Source organism: Chiloscyllium punctatum, chromosome 5 (assembly GCF_047496795.1).
Source record: "Chiloscyllium punctatum isolate Juve2018m chromosome 5, sChiPun1.3, whole genome shotgun sequence".
Taxonomy (NCBI): Eukaryota; Metazoa; Chordata; class Chondrichthyes; order Orectolobiformes; family Hemiscylliidae; genus Chiloscyllium; species Chiloscyllium punctatum.
Window position 1 is genome coordinate 112,116,241 of NC_092743.1, and position 26,342 is coordinate 112,142,582.

Below are 26,342 nucleotides of genomic sequence, written 5' to 3' on the forward strand. Positions count from 1 at the left end.
AAACAAAAAGCAGCTTTAACAAATATGGTGACCAGTTGAGTTGGTTAAAAACTAATTTTTCAACATTACTGGTGGGTACCAAAGTTGGACTACATCTTCTTGTGTCCATGCTTTTTATTTGCTCAGCTCGTGAATTAACATTGATGACATTTAGGAGAAATTAATTTATTATTTGAAGCAAAATACACCAGTTAAGAGTCATGAAAGGAGATAATTTGACCCATTAAGTCCAAATCGGTTCTCAGAAGGCAATTGCATCATTCCCATTACTTTGTTTGATTGCCATGGCCCAAGTACCAACCCAACTTGATTCTGAAATCTGTTTACACCATTCTCATTCCTTTTTTATGTTTGCTGACATCATGCAGAACAGTGTATTAATTGAAAATCCAAGAAATTGAATTATACACACTGCTAAATCCAAATCTGTAAACAATTTGCATCTTACAAACAGAAAGTACAGATTTTACAGTTAACTATGCACAAATTGAAACTCCAAGTTGTAGTCATCAGGTCAAGACCTGGACTGGAGAACTTCAGCTCTGATAAAAGATTGGATAATTTGAGGTTGTTTTCTTCAAAACAACAGAAATTGACAGCAGAGTTAATGGAGTACAAAATTATGATTATAGATGGAGTACAAAATTATCATAATACAGGAAAAACATTTCCTTTCCAAGAAAGGTCAAAGCATAATCAGCAGGCACACAATTAAAGTAACCGCCAAAAGGATTAGAGAATTTTTTTTCATCCAAGAGTGGGGGACTCTGCCTGAAAGTGTAACAGAAACCTCCTCAGATTTTAAAACAACTCAGATACAAATGTCAACAGTGTACTTGAAATGTCCCAGCAAAACAGTGAAGAACCTAGGGTCTACCGCAAACAAGAAATTGCAAGGCATTATAGCTTGTAATACTAGTAAAAGAAAAAGATTCAAGTTATTAATGGAGGAGCAAATTACTGCAGATTCTGGAATCTGTACAGGAAACAAAAAGTGCTGGAAATCACAGGATCTGTGGAGAGACAAGCGAACATTCAGACAAGAGTCTCGATGACTCTTCATCAGAGCTGAGGTAAAGTATGAAGGGGGCAGTATTTATGCCATGGTGTGAGGGTGGAGTGTGGAGGAGAAAGGGTGTTGATAGTGCAGATTAAGTAGTCAGAATGTGAGAATGGCAAAACAATGGTGTGTCCAAACTAGAAAGAAAAGATGGTCTCACTGGAAAGAGGGGAGGGGAGAGAGAACATGGTGACTGAGAATGTAACAGGTGAAGCTAAAAAAAGGGAAGAAATGGGAGTGTGTTCACAATCTGAAGATGTTGAACTCAATATTAAGTCCAGAAGGTTTAAAATACCTAGTCTGATGATGGGATGTTGTTCCTCCAGTTTGTGTTGTGATTCGCTGTAGCACTGCAGCATGCTGATCTCAGACAAGTAGGATATTGTATTTAAATGATTAGCCATGGGAAGGTTGTGGTCATCTTTGCGCATGGACTGAAAGTGTTGTTGACCAGCATTTTCAAACATTTCAGATGTACTCCAATATTTGACTCAGTGGATGATTAGATGATGAACTCTTTTGTATTCAAGTCCTTGATCACATCATTGACTGGACTGTCACGTTGACCCAGAGTTTTGATTTTCATATTGATATAAAGTCAAGACATCAGTATAGCCTTGGAAATAAATTAATAGATAGCTGACTTAGACTAAAAGTAAATCTGTTCAGCCTTTGAAAATAATGAGCAGGTGATGCTTTGTTCATGCAACCTCTTAAAAACTTTTGTATGGAGATCTGGAGAGGTTTTATATTTATTTGCACAACGGACTTTAGCTATTCATCTTATCACAGCATTTAGGTATCCCTGGTAAAGGTGATATACTATAAACTTGTCATAATCCATATCACTATAATCCATAATTACTCTTAAATCAATGTTTTCCTGAACCACTGCAGTCCATGTACTGCACCTCAACCAAAAATGCTCTTAGGGTACGAATTCTACAATTTTGGCGCAGTGACAACAAAGTTAAGACAGTATAGTTCCCAGTCAGGAGAAAGTGAGGACTGTAGATGCTAGATCTCAGAGTCTAGTGTGGTGCTGGAGAAGTACAGCAGGTCAGGCAGCATCCAAGCAGGAGAACCAGCGTTTCGGGTGCACTCATCAACTTCTCCTTCCAGGCGAAAGTGGGTACTGCAGATGCTGGAGATTAGCAAGATTAGAAAACCACAGCAGGTCAGGCAGCATCCAAGGAGCAGGAAAATTGACATTTCGGGCAAAAGCCCTTCATCAGGAATGAGGCTGGGAGCCTCGGGGATGGAGAGATAAATACGAGAGAGATAGGCCTGGGGAAAAGGTAGCTGAGAGTGCAATGGATGGATGGAGGTGGGGGTAAAGGTGATAGGTCAGAGAGAAGGGTGGAGTGGATACTTGGGAAGGATGGTTGATAGATGGAACAGGTCATGAGGACAGTGTTGAGCTGGAAGATTGGAACTGGGTAAAGTGGGGGGAGGGGAAATGAGGAAACTGGTGAAGCCATGGTGTTGAAGGGCTCTGAGATGGAAGATGAGGCGTTCTTTCTCCAGGCGTCAGGTGATAAGGGAGTGGTGGTGGAGGAGGCCCAGGACCTGCATGTCCTCGGCAGAGTGGGAATGAGAGTTGAAATGCTCACCACAGGGCAGTGGGATTGATGTGCTAATTGGCAGAGGGATAAGAAAATTAGGGAAGTAAATACTTGACTAAGAGATTGATGTGGGAAAGAGGGGTTCCATTTCATGGGACATTGGCATCAATTTTGGAACTAGGGCCAACTGTACCGATGGGACAGTCTCCACCTGAACTGATCTAGAACCAGTGTTCTGGCCAAAAGGATAAACAGGGTGGTCACTAGGACTTTAAACTTGTGAGTTGGGGTAAGGGAAAGGGAAAGCAACAGGGAGTATGTAGTCAAATAGAAAGATAAGCAGCACGTTAGCCTGTGTGCAGGGTTTAAGATCAAGGCAGATGAGGAATGAAGCAAAAAGGAAGGATAACGGAGGACATATTACTAAAGATGTTGGAAATCACGTGGAAAAGAAAATTAGCATGAAGGTGCCTTACCTGAATACTCATAGTATTCGTAACAAAGCAGACGTATTAACAGCACAAATCATTGTAAATGATTGTGATGAGATGTGATTGCAGGGGGGTCAGGACTGGCAGTTAAACATCTAAGGAGTTACAACTTATTGAAAAGACAAGGTGGTGGGCAGAGGGGGTGGAGTTGCCTTGTTAGTTAAGAATGAAATTAAATCTATGATACTGAATGACATTGGGTCAGATGATGTGGAGTCTGTGTGGGTAGAGTTGAGGAACCACAATGGCAAAAAAAAACATAATGGGAGTTATTTTTTTCACAGACCTCCCAGCAGTGGTTAGGACCAGGGGCGCAATATGTCCCAGGAAATAGATAGGACATATCACAAAGGCAAGGTCATGGTGATCATGGGAGACTTCAATATGCAAATAGGCTGGGTGAATAATGTTGCCAGTGGATCCAAAGAAAGGGAATTCATGGAATGCTTACAGGATGGCTTTTTGGAACAGCTTGTGATGGAGCCCAAAAGGGACTATTCTGGACTTCGTCCTATATAATGAGCCAGACTTTATAAAAGATCTTAAAGTAAGGGAACACTGAGGAGGCAGCAATCATAATATGGTATAGTTCAGCCTGCAGTTTGAAAGAGAGAAGGCAAAATCAGATAAAATGGTGTTGCAGTTAAATAAAGGCAATTACAGGGACATGAGAGAGAAACTGACAAAAATCGACTGGAAGTAGAGCCTAGTGGGGAGGACGGTAGAGCAACAATGGCAGGAGTTTCTGGGTGTAATTGAGGACACAGTACAGAGGCTCATCCCAAAGAAAAGAAAGAATATCTTGCGGGGGGGGCAGGAATTAGACAGCCATGGCTGACAAAGGAAGTCAGGAAATGTATCAGACAAAAAAGAGAGCCTTCAAAGTGGCCAAGAGCACAGGTAAGTCAGAAGATTGGGAAGATTACAAAAACAAATAGAGGATAACAGAGAGAAATAAGGAAGGAGGGGATCAGATATGAAGGTAAGCTAGCCAGTAATATTAGAAGTAATAGTAAAAGTTTCTTTCAATACATAAGAAACAAACGAGAGGCAAAAGTAGAAATTGAGCCGCTCCAAATTGATGCAGGAAGGCTTACAATGGGAGAGAAGGAAATAGCTGAAGAACTTAAGTACTTTGTGTCATCTTCACAGTGGAAGACATGAGTATTATCCCAACAATGAAGGAGAGTCAAGGCAGAGAGTTGAGAATGGTAGCCATTACAAAAGAGAAAGTGCAAGAAAAGCTAAATGATCTAAAAATTGATAAAGCTCCTGGCCCGGATGAGCTACATCCTAGAGTTCTGAGGGAGGTGGCTGAAGAAATAGCCACGGCATTGGTTGTAATCTTTCAAAATTCACTGGAGTCAGGGAAAGTCCCAGATGATTGGAAAATCGCTGTTGTAACCGCCCTTGTTCAAGAAAGGATCAAGGCAAAAGATGGAAAATTATAGGCTGATTACCCTAACCTCGGTTGTAGGTAAAATTCTAGAATCTATTGTTAAGGATAAGATTTCTAAATTCGTGGAAGTACAGGATCGGATTAGAACAAGTCAGCATGGGTTTATTAAGGGAGGTCGTGCCTAACAAACCTGTTAGGATTCTTTGAAGAGGTAACAAGTAGGTTAGACCAGGGAAACCGAGTGGATGTTAGCTATCTAGATTTCCAAAAGGCCTTTGATAAGGTGCCTCACAGACAGCTGCTGAGTAAGGTGTGGGCCGATGGTGTCCGAGGTGAACTACCAGCATGGATTGAGGATTGGCTGTCTGACAAAAGGCAGAGAGTTGGGATAAATGATGGCAGCTAGTGACAAGTGCTGTCCTGCAGGGTTCAGTGTTGGGACTGCGGCTGTTCACTTTATATATGAATGATCTGGATGAAAGGACTGGAGGACATTCTGGCGAAGTTTGCCGATGATACGAAGTTAGGTGGACAGGTAGGTAGTTACGAGGAGGTGGGGAAGCTGCAGAAAGATTTAGACAGTTTAGAAGTGTGGTCCAAGAAATGGCTGATGAAATCCAACATGAGCAAATGCGAAGTCTTGCACTTAAGGAAAAAGAAGAGAAGCATGGACTATTTTCTAAACGGTTAGAAAATTCATACAACCAAAGTACAATGGGATTTGGAAGGGCTAGTCCAAGATTCTCTAAAGATTGACTTGCAGGTTGAGTCCACGGCTAAGAAAGCAAATGTAATGTTGTCATTTATCTCAAGAGTGTTGGACTGTAAAAACAGTGATGTATTACTGAGACTCTATAAAGCTCTTGTTAGGCCCCGTTTAGAATACTGTGTCCAATTCTGGGCCCCACACCTCAGAAAGGACATACTGGCACAGGAACGTGTCCAGCAGAGATTCATATGGATGATCCCTAGAATGGTAGGCCTAACGTACAATGAACGCCTGAGGATCTTGGGATTGCAATTATTAGAATTTAGAAAGTTGAGGGGAGATCTAATAGAAACTTGCAAGATAATGCATGACTTAGAAAGAGTGGACGCTGGGAAATTGTTTCTGTTAGGCAGGGATACTAGGACCCATGGGGAAAAGCCTTAGAATTAGAGGAGGTCAACTTAGAATGGAAATGAGGAGACATTTCTTCAGCCAGAGAGTGGTAGGCCAGTGGAATTCATTGTCATGGAGCGCAGTGGAGGCCGGGACATTAAGTGTCTTCAAAGCAGAGATTGATAAATTCTTGATCTCGCAAGGAATTAAGGACTACGGGGAGAGTGCGGATAAGTGACATTGAAATGCCCATCAGCCATGATTGAATGGCAGAGTGGACTGGATGGGCCAAATGGCCTTATTTCCACTCCTTTATCTTACGTCTTTCTGCATATGCACACAGATTAATTTAATACCTGAAAAGGCACACAAAGTGCTGAGTATTGCATAATCATCAGCAAACATTCTCATTTCTGACCACTGATGGGAAGGATGGTAGCTTATTGAAGAAGCAGTTGAAGGCTCTAGGAACATTATGCTGAGGACTTTCTGCACAGATGTTCTGTGACTAAGATGACTGACTTCTAAGAATACAACCAAGTTCTGTTTTTGAGTTACTTGGCCTTCTTGATGCCAGACTCAATGAAGATATCAAGAAATGGCCGACTTTGAGGATTAGATCTAAGCCCTTGTTTTTATGTGCGATCTGAAAGTTGCCACCTCCAACATTGCCACAGTACAGCAGGTCAGTAAAGTTGATGTGCTCAAGTTTCTAAAACAGCGCTTCAATTAAATTCACAATTTTCTGACTTTGATAATGCTATTGCTGAATCAAGGGAGAATCAAATATAAATCATACTATCCTTCATTTGGTACCATCCCAAGCACTTGGGAGTTTAGAAGGCAGACATCACAAAACGGAATGACAAACAAAAATTATTGTCAATAGTAAACAAGCCTCCTTAAAGCACATTTCTTTCAGAAGATGCATAAGCTGAAAAATACAAAGTTGGCAATACAACTAAATAATTTCAATAGGGTTGTCAAAACGTTATGCACATGTACGCATGTTTGGATGATGGGTGTGTTGCAGTTTTCAGTTTACACGTTTTTTTAGAAATTGGCTTCTTGGGCAAAATTTTAAATAAGCTCTGCGGGTTCTCAACAAAAGCTGGCATTTTTAGAATTGCAGCCCTTCAGAGTTAAATGGAATTTTTTCTTGCCTTTAAATATTCAGGGGATTCGTATGTCTCTGCTGAATAAGGATAATTGTAGCATTTTGTTTTGCCCAGATATTCTGCAGAGACTCTGCTGAATAAGGATAATTATAGCATTTTGTTTTTTCCAGATATTCAGTATTTGTTTCTGAGCAGATACACACATGTGTGAGGGACCTGCAGCATTGCTGAACGCCCCCCCCCACAATCCCAGTCAGTTCAGTGGGATGGATACAGCGAGCACTTGCTAAGTCTGCTCCCCGTTCAGGAGACTAGGCAGCAGAACACCGTGTGCAAGCGCCCACTCCTCTCACCCAATCTGTGCTGGTCAGCCCCTCATCTGCTCTGCGAACCCCCCCCCCCCCTCCCCCCAGCACTCCATCTGCTCCCAATCCCCTCCTCCAGAGCAGGACTGGAGACCAACAGCAAAACTGCTGTCTATTTTTTGGATGTTGGGGTGGAGGGGGTGGGAAGTCTCAAAATAGCACACATACACACACCTTTTTACTGCAACTTTTTGACAAGTTCCATTTAGGGCACATGCCTGTGTAGAACTCCAGGGCAAGTTTGGGGGGAAACAGAGAGAGGGCGAGAGGTAAGTCATTTGGAGATGGTGTCTGGACTCCCATCGATGTCCAGGACTGTTCTCGGCAGCATTTCAGTATGCTAAATTCACTTTTAATCATTGTAAACAAACGACATGATCAGTGCTGGAAACACCTCTTTGATGTAATGTTTTTATTGGGACCTCGAGATCTTTTTTGGATAATCCAAAATTCAGATAATTGATATTCAGATTATCAAGGTTCCTCTGTAATACTTTCACAAAGGTCCAAGTAACACTGGAATCAGTTACATGGACAACAAGTGGACTAAAACAGTTTCAACTGTGTGTAAGCAGGACAATGATTACAATTTATTTTCAAGTTAGTGTTGCAGAGGAGAGCCACAAATTCTACACTGTCTCAGCAAATGGTGAAAATTATGATAGGTTTCAGAAAGGCAAATTAGAATATGATAAGGAACAAGGGAGTCTCATAGAATGAGCATTCAGTTACAAAAAGCATTAAAAGCTATTTTAGCAACAGTTCAAACTTTAATAAAAAATGCAAAGTAGGCCATATTTATGTCACGAAAATGGAAATAAAAATGAGAGACGGATAGTTGAGCTTTAAAGTACATTAACAGACCTAATGTTGATTTTTATTTTTTTCAATTTAGACTGTTGAGGTAGACATACTCCCTGCAATATCCTCCCTAAGTACAGCTGTAATGTTATCCTTAATGAGAAAAACAACACTCCCCCTCCTCTCTTATCCCCCTTTCTATCCTTCCTGTAGCATCCATTACTTGAAGCATCAAGCTGCCAATCCTGTGCATCCCTGAGCCACATCTCCGTTATAGCTATGGTAACTCCGTCTCAGGTTCCCAACTATGCAGAGTTCATCTGCTTTACCCGTCAGGCCTCTTGCACTGAAATAAATGCAATTTAATTTATCAGTCCTACCTCATCATCAGCTTTGCTCCTGCCTGCCTTGACTACTTGACCTGCTCCTTTTCCCAACTGCACAAGCCTTAGACTGATACCTTTGCTAACTATTTGACTGGTTCCCACTACCACTAAACAAAGGGACTTTGAAGTACAGGTTCATGGCTCCCTGAAAATGGAGTTGCTGACAGAATTGTGAAGGTAGTGTTTGGTGTGCTTGCCTTTGTTGGTCAGTGCATTGAGTTGGGAAGTCAAGTTGCGACTGTACAGGATGTTGGTTAGTCACTTTTTGAATACTGCCTGCAATTCTAGTCTCCCTCCTACGGGAAGGATGGTGTGAAACTTGAAAGGGCTCGGAAAATATATACAAGAACGTTGCCAGGGTTGGCGGGTTTGAGCTATAGGGAGAGGGTGATTTTCCCTACAGCGTCAGAGGCTGAGGGTTATAGAGGTTTACAAAATCATGAGGGGCATGGACAGGGTGAATAGCTATGGTCTTTTCCCCGGAGTTCAAAAACTAGAAGGCATAGGTTCAATACGAGGGGGAAAGATTTTTTAAAAGGAATTAAGGGGCAACTATTTCATGCACAGGATAATGGGTGTATGGAATGAACTGCCAGAGGCAGTGGTGCAGGCTGGTACGATTAGGACATTTAAAAGACATCCAGATGGATAAAAGAATAAGAAAGGTTTAGAGGCATAAGGGCCATATACAGACGAACGGGACTAGACTAATTCAGGATATCTGGTCGGCGTGGACGGGTTGGACCGAAGGATCTGTTTCCATGCTATACATCTTAATGATTCTATTTCTACTTTCATCAGGGCACAATTTTCAGCCTTACAGATAAGGTACTATGTTAACAAAAGAAGAAGCCTTTTTCCCTACGTGTCACCATGACAGCTTTCCTGTTTTGCTTGCTTAGAATTGGCTAATCACTAAAGCTTTTGCATTGCAATCAAATTAATATTGCACCTGATGTAATGGAGCTATCAGTTTATTGTCCACCTTTTGATTCCCTAAAATGGGGAAAGGCTTGAATGCATTCCAGAACAAAGGTTGCCTGAAATTTATTGTAATCAAACCACGGTTGGTCATCCCATCACTCTCTCTTTTCACAGCTAAAAAAGGGTTGGCTAATGGCCACGTTGACATCCTGGAGATCACTAATAATATAGCTGCAGCAAATCAGTTTGTGAGTTAGTGCAAATACATCACGCTCATTGAAAGTTTCGACCTGAAATTATTTTGGACTTCATATATTAAGTTTGTAAGGTTTAGTTTTGTTTGTAACAATCACTTCATTGAAGATATTTTCCAATCAACCTGTTTAGAGATGTTAAGACACCTCTGAAGCAGAGGGGACTTGATTCCAGGTTTCCTGGCTCAGAGGGGGAAATATGACTACTGTTCCACAAGACCTCTAATTTCAGGAACCAGTTCATCACCAAAACAATCAACATATATAGGTTTCTCTATCTGCTTTCAAACCAGGGCTGTTTCACTCATAAAGAGGGTGTGATAACCACAATACAACAGAAACATAGAGTTACAGAGTCATAGAGATGTACAGCATGTCAACAGACCCTTCAATCCAACCCGTCCATACCAACCAGATATCTCACCCCAATCTAGTCCTATCTGCCAGCACCCGGCCATTATCCCTCCAAACCTATTCATATACCCATCCAGATGCCTTTTTAACATTGCAATTGTACTGTACGAAATCATATCATGTCATATTTTAAATCAACCTGTTCAGACACGTATGACAGCTCCGCAGGAGAAGGGACTTGGGCCTCCTAGTTTAGAGATACAAACATTACCACGGTGCCACAACAACCCCAACTACTTTAAGGTATTTTTAATCAACCTGTTCAGAGATGTTAAACACACCTCTGGAACAGGTGGAATGTGAACCCAGGCCAACCTGTCTCAAAGGTAGGGACACTGCCACTACACCACAACAGCCCTGCATCCTTTACCTAATTTTAGAAATTTATTTTTTATTTGACCTATTTTTCTATCAATCTGTTCAGAGATGTTATTACACACTGCTCAAGGTGAAACTTGAATCTGTGTCTCTCAGTCCAAAGGTACAGAGAGTACCAGCTACAGTGTCTGGTGTCCTTCCATGGCAGGTGGGTCACCTCAGTTAGTGCACAGCAGCTAAGTTAGAAGTGGTGAAGACCAGGGGAATCTAACTGTTTAATTACAACTGCACCACAACAGCCCGACACTGTTTTATTTAGTTAAATTCCTTTCAGTTAATTCCATCTGGCAATCCATGGTCAATTTGATACCCTACACAAAGGAAACATTTGTGCTTCTTGGAGGCTAATCATCTCAACTCCTGGACATCACTGCAGGAGCTTGTCAGGTGATGGCCTAGGCCCAAGTATCTTCAGCTGCTTCTTTCAAATATTGTCATTCAGAGCTTGATTATTATCATTCACTATTCCTCAAGTACTGAAGCAGGCAATGCTCAGTCCAACATTCAGACTTGAGCTGATAAATGGCAAGGAACGTTCATTGCACAAATGTGCCAGGCAATGACTGCCTCCGACAAGAGAAATCTAACTGCATCCCCATGTAACATTCAATGACTCTAATATCATTGAATTCCCCCACTATTACAGCTGACCACAAACTGAACAGGATAAGTTATACAAAACCCATAGTTGGAAGAGTAAGGTCAAAGCCTAGCAAGTAACTAATGATCGGACTTCCCAAAACCTGTCCATTATCTTCAAAACACAATTCAAGAGTATAATAGAATACACCATATTTCTAAGGATGATTGCAATTCAACTATACTCAGGAAGTTTGAAATCATTGAGGACATAGTCAAAAAGTGCGGCGCTGGAAAAGCACAGCAGGTCAGACAGCATCCAAGGAGCAGGAGAGGTGATGTTTCTGTGGAGGGAGGTGGGCCAAAGGTGGGACTGGGAGAAGATAGCTTGGAAGGTGGATGGGTAGATGAAGGTGGAGCGGAGGATGGAGTAGATAGGTGGGAAAGAAGATGGGCAGGTAGAACAGTTCAAGGAGAGGTGCCAAGTTGTAAGATTGGATCTGGGATAAGATGGGGGGAGGGGAGATGAGGAAACTGGCAAAATTGACATTGATGCCATATGGTTGGAAGGTCCCAAGGCAGAAAATGAGGTGTTCTTTCTCCAGGCACTGGGTGACTTGGATTTGGCAGGGGAGAAGGCAGGACTTGGCAGACTTAAAGGGGGAGTTGAAATGGTCGGCCACACGGCGGTATGGTTGTTTGCTGCGTCTGTTCCGGAGATGTTCTCTAAATTGTTCCGCAAGTTGGTGTCCTGTCTCCCCAATGTCGAAAACAACAGAGACAGTAGATGAGGTGCTTAGACGTAGTTTTGTCATCTCCCCTCTCCCCAGCTACCTGTCAAGCTATCTTGCTCCAGCCACACCTCCCCCCCCCACATTCCTGATGAAAGGCTTATGTCCGAAACATCAGCTCTCTGGCTCGTTGGATGCTGCCTGACCTGTTGTGCTTTTCCAGTGCCAGACTTTTTGACTCTGATCTCTAGTCCTCACTTTCCCCTAATCATTAAGGGCATAGCACCCCATTTGACTGGCACCCTGTCATCACCTTAAACATTCACTCTCTATATCAGAGATCTTTTATTTCTTCTGTATCAAAAGCTATGAACTCCATCCTGAATAGGAAATTTCTGAAAAAGGCCAAATTCCAACCTGGATGAAATGTATCCTCAACTGTTAAAAGCAGCAAGAGGGCCCTCTTGTGGCACAGTAGTAGGGTGCCAAGTGTCCTGGTTCATACCCTACCTGCTCCAGAGGTGTGTAATAATATATCTGAATAGAATGATGAAAAGAATAGGTTCATTTTTTTAAAAATTAAAAGCAAGAGAATAAATTGTGGAGCCTTAGACAATCATTTTTCAATCTTCTTTGAAGACCAGCACGATGCCGATGTGTTGGACCCAATGATGTTCTATCATTTTTTATATTGGGAAAAGAGCGATAAATCGAGCTTCTAAAACATAACTGCTGCAGCATGAAAAGTTACTGGATATAATTGTGGGACAAGAGGAAATAATTTAGAAAGGCACGAATAAATGACAGCACACATGGGAATGCCATGTCTGATTAACATGATTCAATTATTTGAAAGGTAACAAGGACAATCAATGAGACGAGTATATGTGATATGGACTGTTAAAGAATTTGATGGCAAAATAGCAAACTGAATTCAAAATGGACTGGCAGTAAAAGGGTAATGAGAGTTATTGTGATGAATAAGTTATTTCCTTCAAAGTTCTGTGGGCCTCAATACCACGTTTGTGCTTTTCGTGGCAAATAACAATGATTAAGAATTGAATGTACATGGAACAAAGAACAGTACAGGCCCTTCTGCCCTCGATGTTGTGCTAACCTTTTATCCTCCTCTAAGATCAAATTAACCTACATACCCTTCATTGTACTATCATTCACGTGCCTCTCCAAGTATTGCTTAAATGTTCCGAAACGTATCTGACTCTACTAGCACTGCTGGAAGTGCATTCCACACACCCACCACATTCTGTGTAAAGAACCTACCTCTGATGTCTTCCCTTAATCTTCCGCCAATCATTTTAAAATTTGGCCCTCTCATGATAGCCAATTCTGGCCTCAGAAAAGTCTCTGGCTATCCACTCTATGACTCCCATCATCTTGTACACCTCTATCAACTTGCCTCTCATCCTTCTTCACTCCAATGAGAAAAGCCCTAGTTGCCTCAACCTTTCTTCCTAAGACCTGCCCTCCAGTCCAGGTAGCATCCTGGTAAATCTCCTCTGCACCCTCTCGAGCTTCTAAATCCTTCCGATAATGAGAGGACCAGAACAGAACATGATATTCCAAGTGTGATCTAACCAGGGCTTTACAGAGCTGCAGCATAACCTCACAGCTTTTAAACTCAATTCACCTGCTAATGAAAGCCAACATGCCATACACCTTCTTATTAACTCTATCAACTGGAGTGGCAACTTTGAGGGATCTATGGACATGGATCCCAAGATCCCGCTGTTCCTCCACACTGTCAAGAATCCTGCCTTTAACCCCGCATTCTGACATCAAATTCGACCTTCCAAATGAATCACTTCATACTTTCCAGGTTGAACTCCGTCTGCCACTTCTCAGCCCAGCTCTGCATCCTGTCAATGTCCCGTTGCAACCTACAACAGCCCTCCATGCTATTCACGACTCTACCAACCTTTGGGTCATCAGCAAACTTACTAATTGACCCTTCCACTTCTTCATCAAGTCATTTATAAAAATGACAAAGAGCAGATGTCCCAGAACAGATCCCTGCAAAACACCACTGGTCACAGAGCTCAAGGCTGAATACATTCCATTAACTACCACCCTCTGTCTTCTATGGGCCAGCCAATTCTGTATCCAGACAGTCAAATTTTCCTGCATCCCATGCCTCCTTACTTTCTCAATGAGCCTAGCATGGGAAACCCTATCAAATGCCTTGCTAAAATCCATACACCACATCCACTGCTCAACCTTCATCAATATGTTTTGTCACATCCTCAAATAATTCAATAAGGCTTGTGAGGCATGACCTGCCCCTCATAAAGCCATGCTGACTATTTCTAATCAAACTAGGACTTTCCAAGTAATCACAAATCCTGTCTCTCAGAATCGTCTCCAATAATCTGCCCACCACAGACGTAAGACTGACTGGTCTGTAATTCCCAGGGTCATCCCTATTTCCTCTCTTAAACAAGAGAATAACATGTGCCACCCTCCATTCATCTGGTACTACTCCAGTGGACAGTGAGGACACAAAGATCATCACCCAAGGTTCAGCGATTTCTTCCCTCACTTCCTGTATTAACTTTACGCATATCCCATCCAGCCCAGGGGACTTCTCTATACTCATACTTATCGAACTTTCCATCACATCCACCTTCTTAACATCAACTGGCTCGGGCATATCAGCCTGCTTCATGTTGCCCTCACAAATGACAAGGTCCCTCTCACTAGTGAATACCAAAACAAAGTATTCACTCAGAACCTCCCCTACCTACTCTGACTCCAGGCACAAGTTCCCTCCATTATCCCTGATTGGTCCTAACCTCACTCTGGCCATCTCCTTGTTCCTCACATAAGTGTAGAATGCCTTGGTGTTTTCCTTAATCCTATACACCAAGGTTTTTTTCATGCCACCTTCCAGCTCTTCCAAGTCATTCCTAATGAAGAGCTTATGCTCGAAATGTCGATTCCTCTGCTCCTCAGATGCTGCGTGACCAGCTGCTATTCCACCACCACACTCTCAACTCTGATTTCCAGCATCTGCAATCCTCACTTTCTCCAAGTCCATTCTCCAGTTCCTTTCTGGCTATGTTGTAACCCTCAAGCGCCCGGTCTGGTTCTTGTTTTCTCAATCTTAATAGACTTCCTTCTTCCTCTTTGATTAGATGTTGCTCATCTCTTGTCACTCAAGGTTCCTTCACCCAACCATCCCTTCCTTGACTTAATGGGACAAACCTATTCAGCACTCACAGCAAGTGCTCCCTAAACAACCTCCACATTTCTTTGGTGCATTTCCTTGAGAATACCTGTTCCAAATTTATGCTCCACGGTTCTTGTTTAATAGCATTGTAATTTTCCCCTCCCCCAATTAAATACTTTCACATACCATCTGCTCCTATCCTTCTCCATGACTACAGTAAAGGTCAGGGAGTTGTGATCACTGTCACCGAAATGCACTCCCACTGAGAGATCTAACACCTGACCTGGTTCATTGCCAAGCATCAAATCCAATATGGCCTCCCCTCTAGTCAGGGCCTAGATTAGAGTGGTGCTGGAAAAGCACAGCAGGTCAGGCAGCATCTGAGGAGCAGGAAAATCGACATTTTTGCCCGAAACGTCGATTTTCCTGCTGCTTCTATGCTGCCTGACCTGCTGTGCTTTTCCAGCACCACTCTAATCTAGACTCTGGTTTCCAGCATCTGCAGTCCTCACTTTTCCCCTCTAGTCAGCCTATCTACATATCGAGTCAGGAATCCTTCCTGGACACACTTGACAAAGTCTGCTCCATCTCAACTATTTGCACTAAGGAGGTTCCAATCAATAGCATGGAAGTTAAAGTTACTTATGACAACAACTTCTGCACCTTTCCAAAATCTACCTCTCAATTGGCTCCTCCATGCCTCTGTTGCTACTGGGAGGGTCTACAGAAAACGTCCAATAAAGTGACTGCCCCTTTCCTGTTTCTGACTTCCACACATAATGACCCAGTAAACAAACTCTCAGCGATGACCTCCTTTTCTGCATCTAATATACTATCCATGATTAGCAATACCACTCCCCCACCACTTTTACCTCCCTCCCTATTACTTTTGAAACATCTAAACCCTGGAACATCCAACAACCATTCTTGCCCTAGAGATATCCAAGTCTCCATAACATCGCTGCTCCAAGTATTGATCTATGCTCTAAGTTCATCACCCTTCATCCTGACACTTGCATTAAAAAGCACACTTTAACCCATTACATTGACTGCAACTTTGCCCCCTTAACTGTCTATCCTTCCTCACAGACTCTCTACAGACTGTATCTGCCTGTTTACCAGCTATCCCATCTTCTCATTCACAGTTCCCTTTCCATCCGCCTGGCAAACTAGTTTAAACCCTTGCAAAGAGATCGTATAAATCTACCACCTAGGATATTGGTACCCTTCCAGTTCAGGTGCAATCTGTCCTCCTTGTACAGGTCCCATCTTCCCCAGAAGGTATCCCAATGATCCACATATCTGAAGCTCTCCATCCCACACCAGTTCTGCAGCCACATGTTCAGCTGCACTTGCGCTCTGCTCCTAGCCTCACTAGCACTTGCTGTGTTGTCGGGGCATGATTAACAGTTTGCAGCTAACACAAAAACTAATAAGGTGGGAATAATCAGGAACTGTACTTTGGTAGATGTTAATGGATGAATCATGTCTGAAACAGTGGCACATCTAGTTTAATGAAGTGAATGAACAGCAATGCATTTGTAGAAAGCTAATGAGAGAAGGCAATGTACAATGGTAGGTTAGCGAGCAGTGCAAAGAAACAGAGGGACCTTGGAGTGCATGTTAACAGATACCTGAAGGAGGTTAGATAGATGCATAAGGTCATCAAGAAAGTGCCTTAATTAGTCAAGGCATAAAATAAGGCTTGGCTAGGTATATAGGTATATAGGAGCTTTGTAAAACACTAAAATAAGCACAAAGACGCTGGAAACCTGAAACAAAAACAAAAACAGTGTGCTGGAGAAATATTGCAGGTCTGGCAACATCTGTAGAGAGAGAAAAAAGTTAATATTTTGAGTCCAATGATCTTTGTCAGAATAGAACTAAAACAGTAGTTGGGTCATAGCTGGAATACAGCATGCAGTTCTGGCCACTTCACTCCAAGAAAAAAGTTGTTACACTTTGGACAATATTGAGGAAGTTTCCCAGGATGTTGCTGAGACTGGGGAAGTTTAGTTAAGAAAAAGATTGGATAGGTTAGGATTGCTAAGGGATCATAGTGACATGCATAAAACTGAGAGTGGCCTAGGTAAAGTGCATAAAAAGGTCCTTTCCCTTAAAGTTGAGGAGTGCATTGCTTTAAGACAAATAGTAAGTGGTCAAAAAGGATCACAGGAGTAATTCTTTTCACTGAGAGGATTGCGGGGATCAGCCGAAAAGGGTATAGAGGAAGAAACCGTCATAATATTTCAAAGGTGCAGGGATACACACTTAAAAGTGTCACATAGAATGAGCTGCAAACTGACAGCTGCAAGGTGGGATTAGATTTCTTGCCAACTGAACAGGACAATGGGCCAAATGGTCTCAAACTATGCTATAAAAGTCTATTATTCTCCAACATACCCAAGTAACTGATGTCCCTCATCTCCGAACCCATTCTTACAAATACCTGCTGCCTCTTCTCCAATACCTCCATATCTGTCCTGAAGAATGGTATCTAAGATTGGATACAATACTCCAGACGAGGTTGGACTTCCATCAAAGTTTACTGTAACCTCTTTGTTTCTGTACTTGATGCCTTTACTTATAAATCGAGGATTGTGTTCAGTTTAACAACAGTGCTCTCAACCTGCCCAACTGCCTTCAATGACTTTACACATAAGTCTCACTATGCCTGCAAGTGTTTCCAATGCATCCTTTATTTCACCTTTATTTCATGTCCTTCCTCTCGAAATGTCTCATTTCATCTGTTAAGTCTGCTCATTCTATTTAAGTTAGCCAGCTCCTTTAAACCAGAAAGCTAATTGCTCTAACTTAACACATTCTTGCATCATTCTTATGTTAACTGTTGTTTAATCACAGAACTTTGTAGATAGAATAGACAGGTTACAGCTGAACAGTAACGCAATATTTCAACAATGTGGTGTATCTTCAGTGAGACAAGTCTATATGTTAATGATCTTTATTAAAAAATAGATTTAAATAGATACACCCACGCAGCAACAAGTGTCAGCAACTATTCTCAGTCTTGCCTATTAAAGCCTGTGAACCTGATGTGCCTTTGTTTTGGCTCTTATTAAGCAGAATGATATAATAGTCACACAAAGTATTCCTGGAATTCTTCTGTTTTTGTTGTCTCTGCCCAAATTTGAGACTTAGGTTTACACCAAATTTATATTCTGTATTTTGAATCAGTGATCTGCAAACACACCAGCCAAGCAATTTAAAACATTTCTCACCCATTTACTTCGAGTATTGAAATTAATGTATTTTTGTTATGAATATTTTAGATAAGAATTTAGCTGTTTTGAGTAAAGAGGCAGTCCTTTTTTGTAAAAAGCCTACTTGCCACCTGCTGTCTAATCATTTCCAACTGAAAAATCAAATTATGGGAAATAAAGATGACTTGAATAAATTATGCAAGATTAAATATTAAACTTGTTATACTAAGTCAGAGTTTCCATAGCTATTCTAAGAGGTCCAAAAATAAAAAGTTTGGAGTAAATAATCTGCTGGAGGCCATAAAAAAAATTAACTCAGGAGTAAGCTCGGATGTAGAGTCATAGCGATGTACAGCACGGAAACAGACCCTTCGGTCCAACCCGTCCATGCCGACCAGATATCCCAACCCAATCTAGTCCTACCTGCCAGCACCGGCCCATATCCCTCCAAACCCTTCCTATTCATATACACATCCAAATGCCTTTTAAATATTGCAATTGTATCAGCCTCCACTACTTCCTCTGGCAGCTCATTCCATACACGTACCACCCTGTGTGAGAAAAAGTTGCCTCGTAGGTCTCTTTTATATCTTTCCTCTCTCACCCTAAACCTATGCCCTCTCGTTCTGGACTCCCTGACCCCAGGGAAAAAAGACTTTGTTTATTTATCCTATCCATGCCCCTCATAATTTTGTAAACCTCTACAAGATCACCCTTCAGCCTCCGACGCTCCAGGGAAAACAGCCTCAGCCTGTTCAGCCTCTCCCTATAGCTCAAATCCTCCAACCCTGGCAACATCCTTGTACTTCTTTCAAAAACAGCAAGGAGAATGTAATTTAAAAATGAATTCAGTTGGTTGCAACTGCAGCATAGCTTTACCTCACAGGCAATTCAATCACCTTCATCAAAAGAAGGTAGAGTTGCATTTATAATGCCTCAGTCATTTCTTGGGAACATCCCATTGCAATTTGCAGTTAATGAAGCATTTTTAAGTTGAGTCACTGCTGTATTATAAGAAACATTCTTTTGGAAACCGTTTATATAGTAACTGCATAGCTGATTTCTTAGTAAATGTTTCTGCTTTGAAGTATTACTCTTTAAATAATCTAAACATTAGAATTAGCTTCCTGAAATATGCAGAATACAGAGGTAGCATGTTCAATCTTCAATGGATTGTCAAATATCATTCAAGCGATGAGGAGGGTCCCTTTGTCTTCCGTCATGTAATGTCCTGCATAAGTCTCAAAGGTTCAGTTCTGAACTATGCCTCAGTTTATGCAACAGCGGCTTGATAGTAATCACAAGTTAAAATTCTAAGTTACATTTGGCTCTGCCCACCATTATGCCAATCTTCATTTGTTTTGGATAGAACAAAAATGTCAACACAAACCTTGGCCACAATGGTTATCCCTCCACGTGATCAATCCGCTTAACTTCCTGGAATCATTGTATTTCTTTACACCCTAAACCTTGTTTTTGCATGTTGACAATGTCTGATTCTGTCAACTACTTCAGAAGCATGTTTGTGTGCTTTCCAGCCTCAATCCTCACAATCCTGTGTGTAAATAACAAAGATTTTCCTGCTTTCCAAACTAAACAAATCATCCTTCTTCATACCCATGTCTCTCAATCCAATGTTCAATCCTTGGAGATGGTCTATTTTTGCAATTCTGCACCAATTATCTATTAACATTAAACAGTTGTATAAAATGGGTTTTAAGTGTCCTAATTAGCACATTCCTTAAATCAATCCAGGCTAACTCAAGCTAATTACATTGAAAAACATCAGATGAGACATAAAATGTTGGACTTTCTAGTAGCCTAGCCAATATTCATCTCTCAACCTCAAAGAATTCCCATCATGATGACATTATTATTTTTGCAAGACTTCACTGCGAGCTACCGCATGTTTATCATCAGTACAACAGCTACTTAAATAGTACTTGATCAACTTTAAAACCCTTTGAGATGCCCTTAGGTCATGGAAGGCATGATACAAATGTAAATGTTATTTTTAGCTAAATTCCTGTGATGTGATGCGCAATGTAATGTTGAAATGCAGAACTACTTTTACAAATAATACATGGGTTACATTATTGTTAGATATGCCTTTTGGTAGCTATTTCTGCATTTTCATAACTTGGTAACATTAAGACTTCCCCACCCCAACCATTAAGACCTAGTATTTGATCCATTAAAGTCAAGACAAAAGAATTTTTCAAAAAATTGTTCACTTGAAACAGACACACACTTACTTGGCTTTATTTTCAGTTTCTTCACTTATTTCTTTGCGAATGATTTCTATTTCAGCCTCATGTTCTTTGCGTAACGCACGAATGTCTTTTTGCAGTTTAGCCTGTTCTTTGCGAGCTTTTTGTTTCTCGTTTTCTGCCTCTCCCAGTTTGTGTCCCAATTCTTTTTGTTGCTCCTGCATGTCATTGAGCAACTTTTGTAGTTCTGTGTCAGATTTTGTCTTCTCTTCAGAACTTTCTTCAAAGATCTTAAGTAGAGAAACTTTTTGTTCCAACTGCTCCTGGAGTGCCAGTATCTGTTTTTTGTAGCCTTCAATCAGAGAACTGCTCTCTGATTTTTCCTCCCCCTCAACATCTTTCTTTTTTAAAGTGAAGGCACTTGATAGCTCCACTAGGGTTTGCTTCTCAGGAATCTCTTTACCCTGGATTTTATTTTGTAACTCTGCAATTATTTTTTCCATCTCATTTATGTGTTTCTCCTTTATACTCAATTGTTCCTTAAACTGTTCTACTGTGTTAATTTCCTCCTTTTGTTCTTCTGCCAGTAATGGATGTACATGCTTCTGTTGTTCAAACTCATCTCCATCTCTCTTCTGGATTTGTTTCTTATCTTCAACTTTTTCTTGATGCTTTTGAAGATCTGTATAAGACTTGCTGATTTCATGTTCAGCATTTGTTTCTAGCTGATTGTCTCTGTATTTTTGCAACATTTCATCTCTTGCTGACACATCCATCTGTAGAACGATAATCCTTTTTTCATAGCTTTCTTTCAATAACTTCAGAGAGCTCTCCTTCTCAAGTTCCATTTCTTTTCTCACTTTCTCAACCCATTTCTGCTTTTCTTCCTTTTCTGATCCAATTGAAGCTTCTAGAATTTTCAGTTTCTCTTTTAAGGCTCCAATGACTGCTTCTTGATCCTGTGCTTTGTGTTTCAAGTCTCTTATTTGTTCATTTGCACTGTTTTCTTTTTCTTCTAATTGATTAGTTAATTGCTTCTTTATTTTTGCAATTTTTTGTTCTGCTTTTTTCTTGAATTCAGCGATTTTACTGGTGCTCTCAGTTTTCATTCTAGTTTCTAAATCTATGAGTTCTTTCTCTTTGCTATTTATGAGTTCAAATTTAGTTTGCTCCCATTCATTCTGTTTCTGTGAAAATTCAACTCGCAGTGATTCCATCTCTTTCTCAAATGATTGGATTTTTTCTTCAGCATTCTTATATCTGCTGTCCTGGTCACAAGCTCCAACCTGAGCCTGTTCAAGCAGCAGTCCCATCTCCTGCAATTCAGTCTCCTTCTGATGCAATTGCTTGTTGAGTTCTTCAACAACTTTACATTCCTCAGACTTTGCTGCAATGTCTAGGTCTAGTTCTGCTATTCTAGATTTGGTTATTTCCAGTTGGGCATTCAAATCATTTACAATTTTCTCTTTCTCCTTTGCCATGTATTCAACTTCAATTGTAATACTTTGTAGGTTGGTGGTCAGTTTTTCCACCTCTGCTGTCAATGTTGATACTTGGTCATCCTTCTCCTTATTCTGTTTAACAGACGTCTCATATTTTGACTCAAGCTCTTTCATTTTGTTGTTATGCTGCACCAATTTTGATTCCATCTTTTTCTTCCATTCTGTTAACTTGTTTTTGTGCTGGCTTGCCTGTTCAAGGGCTGAATCTTTTTCTTGAGAAACAGTTTCAACATTTGCAGATAGTTGATCAATTTGGTCCAGCAGTTTTTGTTGTTCCACTTTGTATTGTTTGTCAAGTAATGAAACAGCTTCTTCCTTATCTGAAAGGGAAATACTGTGCTCAAGCTCCAACTTCAGATCACGTATTTGTTCCTCCAAGCTTGAGATTACTATTTCTTTTTCCTTTAACTGTTCTGTAGTGGATTTGCAAGCTAATGCACTTTCGGACAATTCTTTCTTATACTGTTCAATGCAAGCTTCCTTCTCAGTCAATTCTTGACTATTTTGTTTGTTTTCTTGCTGGAGTGTGCTATGCTGTGCAGTAATGGTTTGGAGTTCAGATTGCAATGCCTTAAAGTTTTGTTGCTCATTTTGCAATTGTTGCGTTGTATGCTGCACTGAATCATTCAATAAGACATTTTGCTTTACTAACTCGTCCAGTTTAACTTCTAGTTCACCAACCCTACTGATTCTTTTGAGTAGTGCCTTTTGTACCTTCTCAATTTGACTTTGGTAAATTTTAACACGTTCATGAAGGATATCCATTTTTTCAGTGCACTTCAGATTAAAGTCATTGGTTTGCAGCTCGACTTTCATATTTGCTTCATGAAAATTATTAATTAACTGCTCTACTTGGCTCCTGATTTTGTTTTCATTCCCAAGTTCAACAGATTTTTCTTGAAGTTGTTTCTGATACTCCTCAGTTTCTTTGCAACGCGTATTTTCTAATGCATGGAAGTTATCCTCAGTTTTCTTCAACAAATTGCTAAGATCCTGAATCTTAGCCTGATTCTGCTCATCTGCTTTCTTCAGTTCATTTAGACAGTTTTCTAATTCTGTTTTTTCCAACAGCTTTTGTCTGTTAGCATCTTCAAAAGCATGTAATGTAGCTTTAAGTTCTGTTTCACTTTTTATCAAAGTGTCAACTTGAACCAATGCTTCCTTCAATTCCTCTTCAAGTTGCTGTTTTTTATCTGCTCCTAGAGCAACATCCTTGGTAAGTTCAGTTACTTCCATGGCTAGCTCAGCACTTTCATTATTGGAAGCTTCAAGGTTCTGTTTTAACTCTCTCAATTCTTCTTGCTTTTCTTGAAATGCAGTCTTGTGCTTTTCCTGCAATTCTTCAATCTGTCGATTCATCCTTTTCTCCCAGCTTTGTTGAAGTTCTTCAAACTCTTGCTTATGAAACTCCTTAACAGTTTCAAGTTGCTGTTTGTGATTTGATTCCAACTGTGTCACAGTTTCATTCATTCCCGTAGAACTTGCGTGTGCCATTTCCACTAATTTTTCATTGAACATTTGTTCCTTTTCAACAAATTCCTTCTGTTGTTTCTCCAGCTGTGTTTTTAATTTCATCTCTTGTTCAGAAAGTTCAATCTGCAATTTATCCTGCATTTCAGTTCCCTTTTGTTTAACTTCTTCAAGCTTTGTTTCAAGTGCCTTTATCTTTTTTCCATATTCCTCATGAAGTGAATCCATTTGCTGCGCAGTTACTTTTTGTTCTTCTGTTTGTTTTTGAGTGAAGGCTTCTACCTGCTGTTTCTGAATATTTTGTGCATCATTAAGTGCCTTTTGCTTTTCTTCTGAACTTGTCTGTAACTGTCCAATGTCTGATTCCAGCTGAGCTATTTGGGTTTCATATTGTTCTGTCAGGAAAGCTACTTTATTTAGCAGCTCACTGTTTTTCTCTTCCAATTCCTGGGTCTGGGATTTATAGTTATCTAAACTGGCAGTAAGCTCATTGTGTATGGTCTGATCTGACAACCGCTTCTTTTCTTTCTCAGTCTCTAGGTCCCTTATCAAGTTCCGCAATTCTGTTAATTGCGTTTCATACAGTTGACGTTGATCATCTAGTTTCCAATTAAACTTTTCCTCAGCATTTCCTTGGTCTTGCTGATAGGTTTGCTTCATGCATTCAAGTTCTGCAGAAATTTCTGTGGCTTCTTTTTTAACCGTTTCAAGTTCATTTACCAGACTCTCTCTTTCTACTTGAAGGTCTCCTACAATTTTGTCCTTGCCCTCAAGAAGATGACGGAGGTTGTTTACCTCATCTGTCAATGTTTTCTCAACTCCACTAAAGGATTGTTCAATGCCTTTTCTATCAGCCTCAATTTTTTCTTCATAATGTAGTTTCTTCTGTGCTAGCGCCTTCTCATGGTCTGCTTCAATTGCAGTTAACTTATTTTCCAGCTCATTCCGTATTCTGAGCATTTCAGTCATCTCAGTTGACAGTGCTTCCAACTCAGTTTGTTTCACATCAAGTTTCTCTAGTGTTTTTTGGTTCATTTCCTCAATGTGTGCATGGAATTGAGTTTCTTTCCCTTTCAATTGTACTTCTAGATTTTTAGATTTTTCCCCAAGTTGTTCCACTTGAGCCTTGTGCTGATGGTTAATTATCTGTATTTTTTCAGTGTATAATTGCTCTTCTTCTTGACGCAAGTTTTCGAGTGCCTCCTGGTGGGTTTTAATTAAGGCTGCAATTTCTATTTCATGCTTGACTTTCTCGGCTTCCAACTCTTCTGCATGAGCGTCACCATCTTGTGATTTCTTTAAAAGCAAACTTTCCAATTCCAAAACTCTCTGTAAAAACGATAACTACATTTTAATAATGGCAACCACATACAATACTTGAATTTCAAATGACGTGCGTGTGGATGTGTATTAACTAATTAACCAGAAATGGCATTTGTCAATGTAAAAGAAAACTAAATAAAGTTAGTTTTCAAAGTTGCTCTTAATCAACAACTTCAATATACTCAGAAATAGTAAATGAATTAAATTTCAAACACATTTTACACACTTTATCCTTTCTGATCTTAGAATACAAAGAGAACAATAGTGCCAGAGAACAATAATGGCCTGGATTTGTTGGGAGAAGTGAAGGAATGGTTTCCTCCAATCAGCTTTTGTCCAGGTACCCAGGGTTTGACAGTGGGCTTGCAGCAGAAATTCCACTTCCCAATGTCTGGTTCAAGCTGGTGTCCAGAGACAGAGGATCTCTGGTCTCTGTGAGAAAAGTGCTTAGCAGAGAAACTGGTCAGCCAATAAAAATGCAGAAACCTCAAACGAGTAAAGCAAGAAGAAATTTTAAAAATTAAGCCAAATAAAGATTGGGACACAAATTGGACAGAAGGAAACACTGAAAAGCAAACAAACTATTCAAGTTACATTGAATGTTCTTTTAAAATCTAGATCATAACTCAGACATGTAAAGTTAACTTTTTAGGGTAGAAATAATTGTTCAACATTAATCATGATTTATTACACAGCTTTAAAACTCAGAAGCAAGATTCAGCTCAGCAGCTCCCAATCTATGCCTGCTAATCCTAACTTTCTTTAGGCCCTAGAGAAACACAGAATGGCAGTTGCAAGTTCATCTCCTCCAAGTCAAAGCCCTGCAGCAGCAGTGAGGCCCAAATATTATTTGGTCCTGCCCATGCTCTGCTTGTGTCTTGGTCTCATCTCTCTCACTGGGTGTTGGGCTCTGGCTTGTTTCCAAGTCAGTGCACCTCTAGTCCCAGTCATGGATCTGGCAGAGATGCCTCTGCTCGTAAGCAAAAGCCAGGCACAACCTATCATCCTACTGCTGTGAAAACAACTTGAATCTGAATCTGTGCTTCTAGTGCTTCCTGTTCAAGATCCATAAGCTTGACTCACAAATGCAGTAATACATTGATGAATACATAAAACACCAACTCCTGCTTAAAAAAGAACACATTTTCATGTGTATATGACATATTATAATTTGATCTATTATACAGGAGTTTTAAACATTATGTATAGAATGTTCCCATTGTTGCACAGCATTTTCATATTTAATATTTAAGAGAACTTTAGAAAGATTGTTTATTTCAAGTTTTGTAGAAATACCTAGAGTGGCTTTTTTAGTGTATGTCACTGAATGGTAATTGTAGATTGGAGATTATTTTTAAATGAGGATTTTGAGAAATCATATCACTAACACTAAGTGTTTTGTCTGCTGTAGACCTGTTATTCTTATCTAAGTAACTAAATGAAGAGTGCTTTTGAATCTGGAATTAACTGAAGGACAATAAACCTAAGGAAGGGCTGCCCAGCTGATCCAAGTCCAGGGTGAAACCTATTTGTACTGCTGACAGAGTGCAGAAATTTTTTAACAGAGCATTTCCTGAGTAAGCCGTCTGTCAATACATGATCAGTGACTTGCCACATGTCAGAATATCAGATAGACAGACTTTTGTGTGTCTGTCAATGCATGATCAGTGGTTTGTCCAGATGTCAGAACTTCACACCGACAGATTTTGGAACATAGTGTGCTTCATCCTTTGGCTGAAAAAATTAACTTGAATGGTCAGGAAATAGCTATTTTAAACATAACATCTGCATAGAGAATATAATTGCGTGCTTTGGATTATGAGAATAAACATTTGTACTTTCATACTTCTGTATATGTTAAC

General features: G+C 40.4%; 1 protein-coding gene across 6 annotated transcripts in view; it reads right to left on the reverse strand.

Annotated features, from left to right (window-relative positions):
* golga4 (golgin A4) overlaps nucleotides 1–26,342 on the reverse strand; it is a 183,124-nt gene that overhangs the window by 44,404 nt on the left and 112,378 nt on the right. For all 6 annotated transcript variants that reach the window (XM_072571048.1, XM_072571049.1, XM_072571047.1 and 3 more), the window contains one exon: nucleotides 20,231–24,486. In XM_072571048.1, the coding sequence (XP_072427149.1) occupies nucleotides 20,231–24,486 (4,256 nt within the window). The remainder of the gene's footprint in view (nucleotides 1–20,230; nucleotides 24,487–26,342) is intronic.